At 50.6% G+C, this 12,277-nt stretch overlaps 4 protein-coding genes across 4 annotated transcripts; 2 read left to right on the top strand and 2 right to left on the bottom strand.

The window, feature by feature from the left end:
- Positions 1-202: 202 nt before the first annotated feature.
- Positions 203-502, top strand: SPBR_01146 (uncharacterized protein; the record flags this gene model as incomplete). The annotated part of the gene is made up of 1 exon (XM_040759463.1): positions 203-502. One exon carries the CDS (start codon positions 203-205, stop codon positions 500-502), a length of 300 nt encoding a protein of 99 aa, XP_040618444.1.
- Positions 503-5,950: 5,448 nt separating this feature from the next.
- Positions 5,951-7,063, top strand: SPBR_09044 (uncharacterized protein; the record flags this gene model as incomplete). Its single annotated transcript, XM_040767170.1, has 3 exons — positions 5,951-6,007; positions 6,165-6,410; positions 6,821-7,063. 3 exons carry the CDS (start codon positions 5,951-5,953, stop codon positions 7,061-7,063), a joined length of 546 nt encoding a protein of 181 aa, XP_040618443.1.
- Positions 7,064-7,453: 390 nt separating this feature from the next.
- On the bottom strand, positions 7,454-8,986 carry SPBR_09034 (uncharacterized protein; the record flags this gene model as incomplete). Its single annotated transcript, XM_040767160.1, has 2 exons — positions 7,454-8,624; positions 8,706-8,986. The coding sequence occupies 2 exons, from the start codon at positions 8,984-8,986 to the stop codon at positions 7,454-7,456; spliced, it is 1,452 nt and encodes a 483-aa protein (XP_040618442.1).
- Positions 8,987-10,092: 1,106 nt separating this feature from the next.
- Positions 10,093-11,336, bottom strand: SPBR_00697 (50S ribosomal protein L2; the record flags this gene model as incomplete). Its single annotated transcript, XM_040759016.1, has 2 exons — positions 10,093-10,127; positions 10,367-11,336. The coding sequence occupies 2 exons, from the start codon at positions 11,334-11,336 to the stop codon at positions 10,093-10,095; spliced, it is 1,005 nt and encodes a 334-aa protein (XP_040618441.1).
- Positions 11,337-12,277: the final 941 nt, after the last annotated feature.

Genomic DNA, 12,277 nt, shown 5'->3' with positions numbered 1-12,277 from the left:
ATATGCCGTTCCCGCCCCAGCCGCGTTTGATATTGCGAACCATTTCGCAGAGTGGGGTGGTTTTGACTGCAATATGAATGTATTACCGACTGTTGAGCAGCGTCGTGCCTTCATAGACGAATACATTAACGTATACGCGAAGTTACGACAGCTACCGCCCCATGGCTCCGAGCCCTTCCACCCAGAGACTGAGAAGGCAAGAATGCTCGAAGAGGTCGATGTATTTCGCGGCGTGCCAGGCTTTTACTGGGGCATATGGGCACTTATCCAGGCGACGATATCAGACATTGATTTTGATTATGCCACATATGCAGAGGCCCGCTTGTCGGAGTACTGGGCCTGGAAAGCCGAGGTCAATGGTGAGCGGGCTGCTTCGGGCGTTGATATGCCCCTGCGCGAGAGACGGTGGGCGCAGGAAAACGAAGAAGACAATGGAGGGAGCTCGGTAGCAACAAGCAGTTTGCAGACCAGGGCTTCTACACAAAGTACTGTACCTATCTGACACTAGGCGTGGTTCTCGATCAATCGGTAGGTGTCAGTTTATACGCATTTAGGCGAGCATTCAACATGGTCTTTAGGGGGCGCATATACTTGTTTGTTATGTCATTTGGGCGAAGCATTTCCCCAGCGCACTTATATAAACAATGTTCATCTTTCATACCCATCATACTCTGGCAGATGTGAGTCAAGACCTTACCAATCGACGGACGTACTAGGCCGGTCTATAAACTAGGCACGCCTCACGTGGTCGTAACATGTACATCGCGACCACTAGAGGCTATATCGCGGTCGAGAGAGAAATTGGGATGTGTCGCGGTGAGGAGAGGGATGAAAGTGTGAACTTGGCGGTATGTCGGTGGCAGATATGCAATTGCATTCAAATTCGCCATCAGCAACGAGTAAATCATCCCACGTCTCGGCGGCATGCCCAACCTCTTGCATTCAATGTAGGAGGACTGTTATTGGAGGCACTCGCTGTTTGTTCCCTCGATCTTGGAAGGGCCGAAGTAAGCTCGGCGTAGATGTGCTGCTACGTTATAGTAGGCGCCGTATTTTGTCCTTGCCACGCATACTTTGCAATTTGATAAGGATATAGCAGGCCGCCACGAGGCCGCAGCTGAGGTGTTTTCAGGCTCTGTACAGGTCCACCTCTTTATAACATTCGTGTGGCTTGCATCTGTAGGTCGCTTTAGTTGGTGCTCACTGAGAAACCCTTCGGGACACTCGTTGCAGGACCTGCATTACACTTGACCGGCGGGCAATCTCTGGGATGGCGATTTATTCGTTTCATCCTATATAGGGAGTGTGGAACCCCGAACACAAAAAGAGTAGCATGAACTGTTTTCAATATCTTAGAGCGAGACACCTGGAGGTTGAGTCATATGAACGTATGGAGTCTCGTGTTTCTCTACGTGTGGTTGCATAGAATGACGAGAGAATACGTTTTTAGGATAGTCTGCCGTAAGCTTTGTAGGATATTGTAAGCTCGACCGGTCGTACAGAGCCATGCAAAACACCGCCGCTGATATCCATGCTGCCTGGTGGCATCGAGAATGAGGACGTGGATGGGATGCCCTTGTCGTTCCAGGTACCCCTCTTGACAATCAAAGATGTGGTATTGTAGAGTTCCCAGTCCTCATCCAGAAGGGTTTCATTGTCATCGTTGAGAAGTGATGGGAGCCGATTCTTAAATATGGTCACTGACGCTTTACATGCAGCGTGTATGTGGTCGCAGATACGTGATGCAAGTCTCTCTTACATCGGCTCAATACCGCGATGTCTGACCGAGGCCATTTTGACAAGAACAACTTCTACGACGCTGAAGATGCACATGGAGAAGAATACAGCCCGGTACTGTTTTGTGCTCACCGTGTTCTCCTTCGCCATGAGAACTTCAAGTGACTCGAGATACTGGATCATGCAGGTGCGTACAACACTATGGCGACTGCGCTCCCTTGTTCGCATGCCGCGTATGGAGCTGAGGAGTAAAAAGGTAGCAAACGCAATTGGCGGTTCGGGCAGCTGAAATGCAAAGAACGAGATGTTCCTTAGAAGAAACTTGGATCGGTAAAGAGAGGGAATGTCTGGGATTCGGACTGTCTGCTTCCGGATGATAGGAGGCCACTAAGTTTCGGTTTCGAAAGTTGCTAGAATTTGTACGAGGTACCGACCACATTACGGCTGGTTGCAAGCAGCATCAATACTGGTGCTGGTCATTTCAATGACACGAGTCCCGAAGGTGAGAGTGCTATATATTTTCACAGTAAGCTTCTCGTCCGCGTGGCAATGGCTACAGAGTCGGAAGATATGTTGGTAGACCTGAAGATAGTGCCTGTTGGGTGGCTGATGAGGCGTCATCTGGAACAAGTATGTCGGCAAAGTTGCTAAGCGGTTCCCGGCGACATCCAAAGGTTTCCAAAAGACAAGCTCACCATACTTTGGGTTGGTTGGGTTGCAAGAGGAGCAAGCAGTCCCAAAATCTCACTTGTTATCATCTGGTTGGCCTTCTATCGACGCAATTCTTGGAACGGCATATTTCAAAACGGCGGTTATAACTTTACAGGTTGGCCGAAGGGAAGTCCGTACCAGGCCCATTGTACCCCTTGTCCAAATCTCTGTTTCTCGGTCTCGGGGTGTATAAGACCACAAAATGCATGTCGTATATACCTCCAACTCTAATGTCTTACAACGAAGACAGGTGTTGGCTGCACGCAACAATAACAGCTCACCTATCGATCTAAGCCTAGATGGACCAACACGGCTGCGTTTAAGAGGTGGCAGCAAAGGGTCGACCTTCACTTTCATAGACGCCGAGTCCTGGTTCCTTACATGACCTGATAGCTGGGGAGCGAAGGAGAAGGTACCCGAGGAGTCGCGCCAACTTGCACCCTGTATCGAATCTGGTCGAGAAGGCAACGTCGTTTTGTTACCACGACTTGATACGACGGCAGGAAGTTGTGTATGCGAGGGGCGGCTCAGCATGCTTGACGATGACTGGCCGTGCAGTGGTTCCGAATATAGTGGAATACCAGCCAACTACCCCCGGAAAGCCTAGAGTTACGCTTGGCATGTAAGGCGTGTGTCCTAGAGTGCCGATCAAGCTCGGATTTCTGTGGGAAGCCGTAGATGTAGTGGGCGCAGGTCTCGTCAACACATCGTCAGTGATTGTGGCCGCTCGTTTTGATGCTAACCTTTCCCATTGGCTCCAAACACGTACGGCTGGATCGTAGCACATATTCATATTTCTCAGACACTCGACGAAGCCAGCAGAGGCTTCGCTTCATAGAGAGAAGGACCGTATACGCAATTCATGCCTCTCGTGGGGCTAATAACTTGGTAGGTGAAGCACATAAGCGACCAAGATGAAGGCAAAGTGAAGCAATGTACGGTCAATATGAGACATGTTGGGGCAGGCATAACTCGATCTGAGCATACAGTCTCGATACACTCGATGCTTTATTCCCATTGAGGCAAGGGTAGAGACAAAGAGGGAAGGAACGTAAAGGGATAACTCTGGGTAGCTACTCACGATTATCTTCAGAAAACTTGCGCAGTATTTGCAGTTTATAGCGCAGGTTGTCAAGTTGAGCTGTGACATTTACTAGGTGCTTTTAACGATGAAATACCGGAAGCCCTGAATCCACTCCTGCTCTATGGTCAGGACTCGTTGACATTGTGAGCCCCGTGAATCCCAGACCATGAATGGCGCTTGAATTGCTGATCATACGGCGGTACTCAGACTGGTCAGGGGCATTAGAAGTCGTATTCATTCACAGGGGACACGCGAGGGAATGAGCCTAAGGCTGCTATGATGACCTTGGGCAGAACAAAAGAGGATGAGAGAAGACGGACGCGGCGAGAGCAGGTTGCGGCCGCTGGTTCTTGGGTTGACGTAGTTGCTTTTGGAGATGTTTTAAAAGGGGGAGCGTGTGCTGAAATGAGGTGTTCCACCGGCGCCGAAGCCGAAGGCCTGCCGCCGGCGTTGGAGCCGGGACGTTCACGGGAGATATATTAGCGTCAGCAGCGTAGTCTGCATGTTATGGAAAAGGTAACCCTCGAGCTTTCATATTCCGTTCTTTTGTCGGCGTAAGGCCTATTCGGGACGCGATCATATCTGTCGTCGAACGTTGGTGGAGCGCGTAAATTATGTGCGATTACCACCTGCTGTTTGCGAGCGTCAAACCTGTAACAGCACAGGAGTGGAGCTTACGGGATGCGCAGGATGACAGGCCTCATTTAGTCAAATATCTTCCGTGTCACCGCACCGCCTACCCTGTGGTTGTTTGCCAAGGCCTCAGTATCCAGAATGTTAACGGTCGGTGAATACGGGCCCGGTGAAGGTGCGGAGACCATAGTGGCGGACACGGGTAAGACCGGTTTACGGACTGGCCGGTATGAAGGCTATGTTTAGAATGTAGAAGAATGAGCCATCGCGCATCAGAAGTGAGAGGTGTCCGTCGGGGGGGGGGGGGGGGGGGCAGTATTAGCTACAACTTTTGCAGGAAATATCTACTATGGTCAAATGTGACGAGGCGATACAAGAAGTGTATCAAATAAGAAAATGAGAGCGCGGCAGAAAGGGAGTGTGGCGGGTGAAAGCGACAAAGTAGGACGGTGAAGAACGGTAGAGCAAGCGAGGGAGAGGGGAGAGGGGAGCGCACTTGGTTGTCATGCCGGACATCACAACAGTAGACAGAGCAAGGATGTCTCGATGGTCTGCCTGCCTGCCCTTCCCTCGCCTTATCATGGAAGTGGCCACCACTCCCCGCAGAACCAAGGCTGAATGCTGTAAGGGCTTAAATGCTTTTTAGGCAGTAGCGATGACTGCCTTGCAAGTAGCGAGTATCATTGCGACGCATGATTTCTTGCATAGAGTAGAGTTGCATAGACAGAATCGACTAATACCGAGCACGCCATATCTTATTATTTACAAAAGAGTAACCTCATGTGAAGAAATCGTTCCTGTCCGGAGAGCTCATTATTTCCATTCATTTCCTTGAAGCTACAACGGCCGCAACCACATTTGATGGTGAGCTCCAATGTAGATATGAATGAGACGGGTTAATAAATACGGTATAAGACGCAAGCAACACAGCTACAGCCCATGATTACATGAGCTAATGTTCTTGGTACGAAGCACGCCGTAATTACATCGCGGAGGTATGAGATCCTTCGTTTTGAATTATCCAGCCTACGGGCAAAATGAAACTGGGCAGCTATCTAACTTTTAGGTTTTTCTTAGTCTTTGCTGTTTCTTATATCCTCGGCACCCATAATATACCTTTTTTAACGGGGTACGCGAAACTTACGTGGGCATCCGCGGTTATGTTGCTGGCCCGAACACTTGACATCTAAAGGCGCTCATCGTTTGGCTGACAAAATCTTGAAACGAGGGTGACTTCCAATTTGTAACCACTTTCCTGTTATCCCTAGAAGCAGCAGCTGTGGTAAGTATGACCTGAGTTTCATACAACCGGACGTACACATTACGAGGGCCGGCACAATTGTACAAGTGGTCAACGGCAGAAAGCAACGAAAGGAAAATAATGCATGGTCTAGACAATCGGGGAGATTGCGCCGCTATCATAGGGGGTAATAAGAGTATGAAATAATTGTGGCGTGTTTCGATGAAATTAGTAAGGTGCACTTATCAGCAGGCAATTGCAGCTCGTCATCCTCGCTTTAGTCTGAAACAGTCCATATTCCATTTCCGCTTGACTAGGAGCGAACCAATTCGCAGTGGTTAAATATTGGATTCAGAAACTAGAACCTTTCCTAAAGCTGTGGCTGAAACTGCGCCACATCTGGGTCATTGGTTAGCATGGCTCAGCTCTTTGCCCCGCCCACAAACATCACGAACGTCAATTTCGAGACTCATGACTTTGATGGGCTATCCGCGTTACTGCCTCGAGAACAAGGTGGACGGAAAGTCGTTCGTTAATCTGCAGCTATGGACGACTTTGTGAGCGAGACGGACAGCGAGTACACAAGCTACTGGCGGGATTGGGTTCGTATTGCAACTTGCAGTTTCTAATGCTGGCGCAGCGGTTGTTCCGCATGCCGACCTTCTTCCTGTCACTTTTTCTGTCACCACGAACAACTTTCAGCCCATTGCGTTGCACTACGACCGTAGCTTCCTGCTAACTGCTAACTTCCGAGCCTAGTTCATATCGTCCCGGGGAAATGAATATTTCTGCGAGATTGACGAAGACTATCTCACAGATCGTTTCAACCTGACGGGGCTGAACACAGAAGTGCAATACTACCAATATGCGCTCGACCTCGTTACCGACGTTTTTGACCTCGACTGTGATGACGAAATGCGTGAAACCATCGAAAAATCTGCTCGGCACCTCTACGGCCTCGTCCACGCGCGCTATATTGTGACAACCCGGGGTCTTGCTAAAATGGTATTTGCTGTTTCCTTCTCCTGCCTACCTTTTGATTCGGTGCTTCATTTACACCCTCTATTCTTTTCATCGTGTTTTTATGCCAATTTATAGCATCTCGATGCATTGCGTGCTCAGGAACGTGGCTAACCTTATCCGCTTTCTTTCCTTTTTTCGCTTCGTTATAGCTGGAAAAATACAAAAAGTCGGATTTCGGGAAATGCCCTCGTGTCAATTGCCACTCCCATCCACTCCTCCCCATGGGCTTATCGGATATCCCAAACGTGCGGCCCGTCAAGCTGTACTGTGGTCGGTGCGAAGATATATACAATCCGAAATCAACTCGCCATGCCGTTATCGACGGTGCCTATTTTGGGACCTCCTTCCACAACATTCTTTTTCAAGTCTACCCTGCTCTAATCCCCCCTAAGACAGCCGAACGGTACATACCTCGGGTGTATGGCTTCAAGGTGCACGCTTCTGCTGCCCTTATTCGGTGGCAAAATACTATGAGGGACGACATGAGGCGGAGACTTCGAAGACAAGAAATCGAGAGTGGTTTCAAGGATGACGAATACGAAGGTAATGAAGATGAGGTGGAGGAAGAGGAAGACGACCAGTCACGCGATAACCGAGACCATCATGTATCCAACACGGGTGCCATGGTAATATGATTGAACAGTAGATATTGCTGCCCACTAATTTGTTTCTTTGTCGTTTTGCTGTCGCTTATCTGTTGGAAGTACTGGGCGTATGGATGTATTTCGGTGAAGATGCACTTGGTCGACATGGGTTTTGTTTTGTTGTATTTAGCGTAGAACTTCCATCTCCATTGTGTTCTTTTACGTTGCTAGTAATGTGCTACCGGACCTTCGACGGATGGGTGTCGGCACTGATGTTTCTATTAACTATTGAAATGCCCGAGTATTTTCCACCGTGATTTATCATTGCGATACTAACAATGGCTCTTCGAGGTTGAATGAAGTGGCCACTTGCACATGCCAAGTCAATGCCTTCCCTTCTCATAGAACGACGAACAAAACAAGGCAAGTGATTTGCCATGGTTAGACCGCGTTTCCCAGGTCGTCACCAAGGCCACCGTTACTAGCTGCCCCACGGGCTGCCCTTCTGCGCGAGGCAGTATCTCTTCGTGACAGGGGAGCTTCGGATAATCCACTATTATGAGGTACCGTCGATTCGTAGTCGCTTTCGGCACCATGCGTACGTGCGGCCAAATGCTCCCAAGGTACCGCCCAGCTGTTGCTTCCGACGCCGGCCCAGAAAGCTTTGTCGGCACTTCGGGGGCCCCAGGCCCAGCCAGCTCCTCGACTCAATGGAAGATGGTACATGCGGAACGCAACCAGTGTTGTCACAGTGCCAATTGCATACCCGAATAAGATGTCAAAGCCGTGGTGCCTAAAGTCGAACCAGCGAGAGGCAGCAATAAATATGGATGCGAAAAATGGGACAAGTGCAACCACAAGAAGATAGAGTGGCGGGGCAGCTCCGGACCGCCTTGTAGACAGCATTGTACCATTTGGCGAAGCGCGAAGTTGGCGGTTGTCATCTTTGCGGGTCCGAGTATGTCCGGATATGGGAGAGTGGCCATCGAGGAGACCGAGGCGGCCGGTGTCGTGGAGCTCGTACATGTCCTGTTGGAGGCTTACAAAGGGACTACGGCTTGGAAATGCTGACGCGACAAGAGCTGAAGTCTCTCTATCGGCCGGTAGACTAGCAAATGGGAAGACGACGCCGAATTTAAAGGCTAGAAAAAGCGCGACATATCCCAAGCCAGCCGCCGAGGAAGAGCTGTGGCCAGACGGGTAACTGCGAAAGCCGTCATTCAAAACAGACGCGTCCTTGTTGGTGCATATATCGGCGCTGACCAGCTGGCCATTAGAAGTTATGTTTGCAATACCACCCACGACGTACTGCGCCACGTTCAGAATGTCTGGCTGGCAGCGAGCGAGCATATCTGGCCGTGGCTTGCCGCATATGTTTTTCAACCCGTTGATAATAAACCACTGTGCTGCCATGCCCAGAGCATATGAGAGCAACGAGGCATATAGCTCCCATAATTTGCGTCGCCACAAGAGGGCACGCGGCGTGCCTGGGGCGACAGATAAGCCAGGGATTGAGATAAGCGACACGACGATAATTGTGGCCACAGGGGCAACGACTGTGGCAATGACTAGATTTCGTGTGCTGACAGTTTCATGGATCGTATATGGAAACCTGAGCCAATGAGCCAGTGAACATGAGTGGCGAGCAGTTATGAAGTCAAACAGGGCCCGATGGATAGAAGAGGGCACTCACGAAATATCCGGGTTTTCAAGTTGGAAGGGTCTCTTGGTGGGCGTAATGTTGCCAAGGTAGAAGCCACCAATGGCTGTGGCCACGACGAGAAGCCAGTCGACAATGCCAGATGCGACAACCCATGCGGAAGCGTGCCGCGCGCGTGGCCCCCACCGGTTGGAGTTGGCCATTTGGACACCTGGCACCGGGCTTTGGCCCGGATAATGCGTGCCCGTTTGGGGATATGGATGGGATGGCGATGAAGCGCGTGTGATGAGGGGTGCAGCGCTAATGTCTGGCATGGGATGCCTCGGGCGAGCTTTGTCGGGTTGGCGGGGAGTTTGGCGAATATGAATCAGGGATGATGATTTGAGAGAGAAAGGGCAAGGAAATAAATAAAAAACAGTAAGAAAAGAAGAAAGCGTACAATGTGTTCAGTATATATAAGAAGACGGCGACACGGCGTGTGGAGAGAGCTGAAGTCACTATAGGTTCCGTGATGTTCGGTGTGAAATGAAACTGGACGGCGTACGAGCCACTTTCTAGCGCGTGATGGAATGTAATAATTAGGTGTATTATGAGTATTTATATATGCAAGAAGAATTACGATGCGCTTTATTCCGACGTATTTCGAATGTGGAAATGAAGAGCGTGATGCTCGACGGCTTGGTCACTCTTGAACAGGCGGCAGGATGGGAAGATGGTCTCATGGTCTGGATCAACCTAGCGCGGCTGAGTCCCGGCTTTGCATAGGCCCCTGCAAAATCCCCACTGTTTACTTTGCGCAGAAGAAGGGACTTTGTAGTACACATATCCCTCTAGCGCGAAAACTGTTCATTTTTCCAGTGGGACGCCCAGAACTTGTTTTTAGTTTGCTCCGTATGAATTCTACTTTTGATATATGGCGCAAAAAAAGTTGCTGGCAGTGCATCTAATAGGTTAACATCACCAAGTAGCTCGGTAAGACAGACAGCGTGCGGCTACAAAAAAAAATCTCGATTTACAAGGTGGTATTTAGTGCGGGTTTCAACCTGGTCATGGAGGATCTGTCGGATGAGAACACATTTGCAATAAAAGTCCAAACACAATCGACGATTGGTATGGAGAAGGCTTTAAATGTATTATTAACAAGGCCCGCGTATTCATTGTCATTCAATAACCTATTTATGTTTTTGGTAAACTGTACGTACACGAGCGCGTGGCCATGAGGGTATGTCTTTGCTCAATATCTTACATAATATATACAAATCTCCGGACAAAGATTTATCGCGCAAAACGAACAGGCCAAATCTGTTGCAAAGTTCAAACAATGTTGCTATACTGTTCTCAACTGCCCTACTCGGAGCCCCCCTTGCTCCGGCGGCGGCCCATATTTCTTGGGCGAGGCGTAATGACCCATCTGTTGATGTTATGCGTCCGCCTCGTCTTGTACCCCCCTTTGGCCTGTCCACTTTGTTAGTTGGAAACTTCGACGCGGCAGCACGATCGGAGAATGGCAGACACAACGGGAGTAGTAAAAGGATACGTACCGGTGTGCCCCATGGGCTTGTGGGGTGTCGATTACTCTTTGACTTGCCGCGACCGCCACCGTGCGGATGGTCAACTGTAACACTCACAAGCATATTAGCAATAGCACATTTACAACCGAGGGCCGGTTAGCCGAGTTTGGGGTCTGGGCTGACCTCTGTTCATCGCCACGCCCCTCACCGTCGGCCGAATGTTTAACCAGCGGCTGCGGCCGGCCTTGCCCAACTGGCGGTCTTGATGGTGCGGATTGCTGGCAACGCCGATGGTTGCACACGCGTGCCTGCTCACTCGGCGTACCTCTCCGCTCTGTAGCCGCACCTGCACAAAACGACTGCTACCTTCTTGGGTGTTGTCACCTGTTGACATCTCTTCTTTGCTTATGATGACTGCGTAAGTACCGGCGCTGCGGCAGAAGACGGCGCCTTTGTCTGCCTGCGATCCGACATTGTACACGACGGTACCAATGGGAATCATGTGCAAGGGGAGACAGTTGCCCCTATGCGCTGTCCGCGCAGCAAGGATTCCCGGATCCACAGCACCGCCCATGACGTCCAGAAGATCTTGTGGGATACCTTCACGGTAGCTCTGCACAATATCCCCCGCGCGCATTCCCTCTGCCGCGACAATGTAAGATTTTTGACCCGTAGCTTGGTTAGTGAGTAAAGCAATGTGCGCGCTTCGTCCCGGGTCGTGCTCAATGCGCTCGACAAGGTGAGCACCCGGCGCCCACCGCTCAAAGTCGACCATGCGGATACGCCTCTTCACGCCGCCGCCCCTGTGCCGTACCGTTATCCTGCCCTGGTTGTTACGGCCGCCCTTCCCGTGTCCCTTCTTGGGAAACGTCAATGGTAGAAAAGGTCGACCTTTCCACAGGTGGTCGTTGATGGGCCGCTTCAGATGTCGGACACCCGGTGTCCGCGGTTTGTAAGTTCGAAGAATGGCTGCCGTCCTCTCTACAACCGGGGCGGCCGGTATAGAGAAAGAACTTCCCGCCACATCCTGCTGCCCGGGTCCGGTCGCGGTCCCGGCTGTGGCCGACGTCGTGAGACTTCTTGTGAGGCTGCAAGACAAGCTACTGGCCTGGCGGACGCGGCCGGCGAGAGACCGGAGCCGGGTCTGGAGCATGATACTCGGCCGTGGCTCTTTGGGTGACAAGAAGATACCAGAGAGACCCGGCCGCATCTAACTCTTAGTGATGGGAAAGGCGTGGCGTTGTGTAGAGAAGCTTTCAGAGCGAATAAGCATGCCACAACAGGCCGTCGTTCCAGCAGCTCGCCGGCTAGATCCCCTGTCACAGAAAAAAAAAAAGAGTCCGGCCGCATTAGAGGTTAATCCGGTCCGCTTCAGCCACACATCAAGACGGTGGATCTAACGCGACGAGCCACGACCCAATTGTCAGGTCAATACTTAGGCCCGGATTGACAAGTGACGCAGCCAATGAAAGTGTCGTTGCTGTGCGGTTGCCACTGTTGATAGTGGGTTGCTTGCCGATGCAACCTTGGATGTCCCGCTTTTCAAACGCGTCCCGCCAGAAGCAGGCGACAGATGTTTTCTTAGGGTGCTATGTGTAGGCTGGCACGCACCACAATTATGTCCACCTCTGCAATATTCTGAAGTAATAAGACCTGCTTCGGTCTCCAGTAGTCCACTTGGGCCAGCCCCTTGCTGATCACTCCCTCTAGGTCTCTCCCCTACCTCTGAAGCAATTCCCTCTCATGTCGTTCTTCTATGAGATTTTGCCCACAGTCTAGGAACTTGAGAGTCTAGTTTTTACAATGTCGATACAAGCTTAATGAGATTATAAAGTTAATCCACGATGAACATTGTGTTGAACATGTTGTTCGTCGAATGTATCTATGTACAGAGGACTCCGTATTCTCCGTATCTTACGACTAGGGACTTTAGTTCGAAGCGGGAACGACCGTCCACCCATTCTGTCCCTGCACCTCTTGTCCGCGGTTAGGTGATTGGTCACGGTGCAGGCATCTTTTCTCTCGGCGATTTGCAGTCCTCTCAGCAGATGAGCATGCCCCGTAATAGTTGTTTTACACTCCCTGGCCCGGCAA

This window comes from Sporothrix brasiliensis, assembly GCF_000820605.1.
Source record: "Sporothrix brasiliensis 5110 chromosome Unknown Cont19, whole genome shotgun sequence".
Classification (NCBI taxonomy): Eukaryota; Fungi; Ascomycota; class Sordariomycetes; order Ophiostomatales; family Ophiostomataceae; genus Sporothrix; species Sporothrix brasiliensis.
Note: the sequence above shows the minus strand (reverse complement) of the source record. Positions and strands in the feature narration are given on the sequence as shown.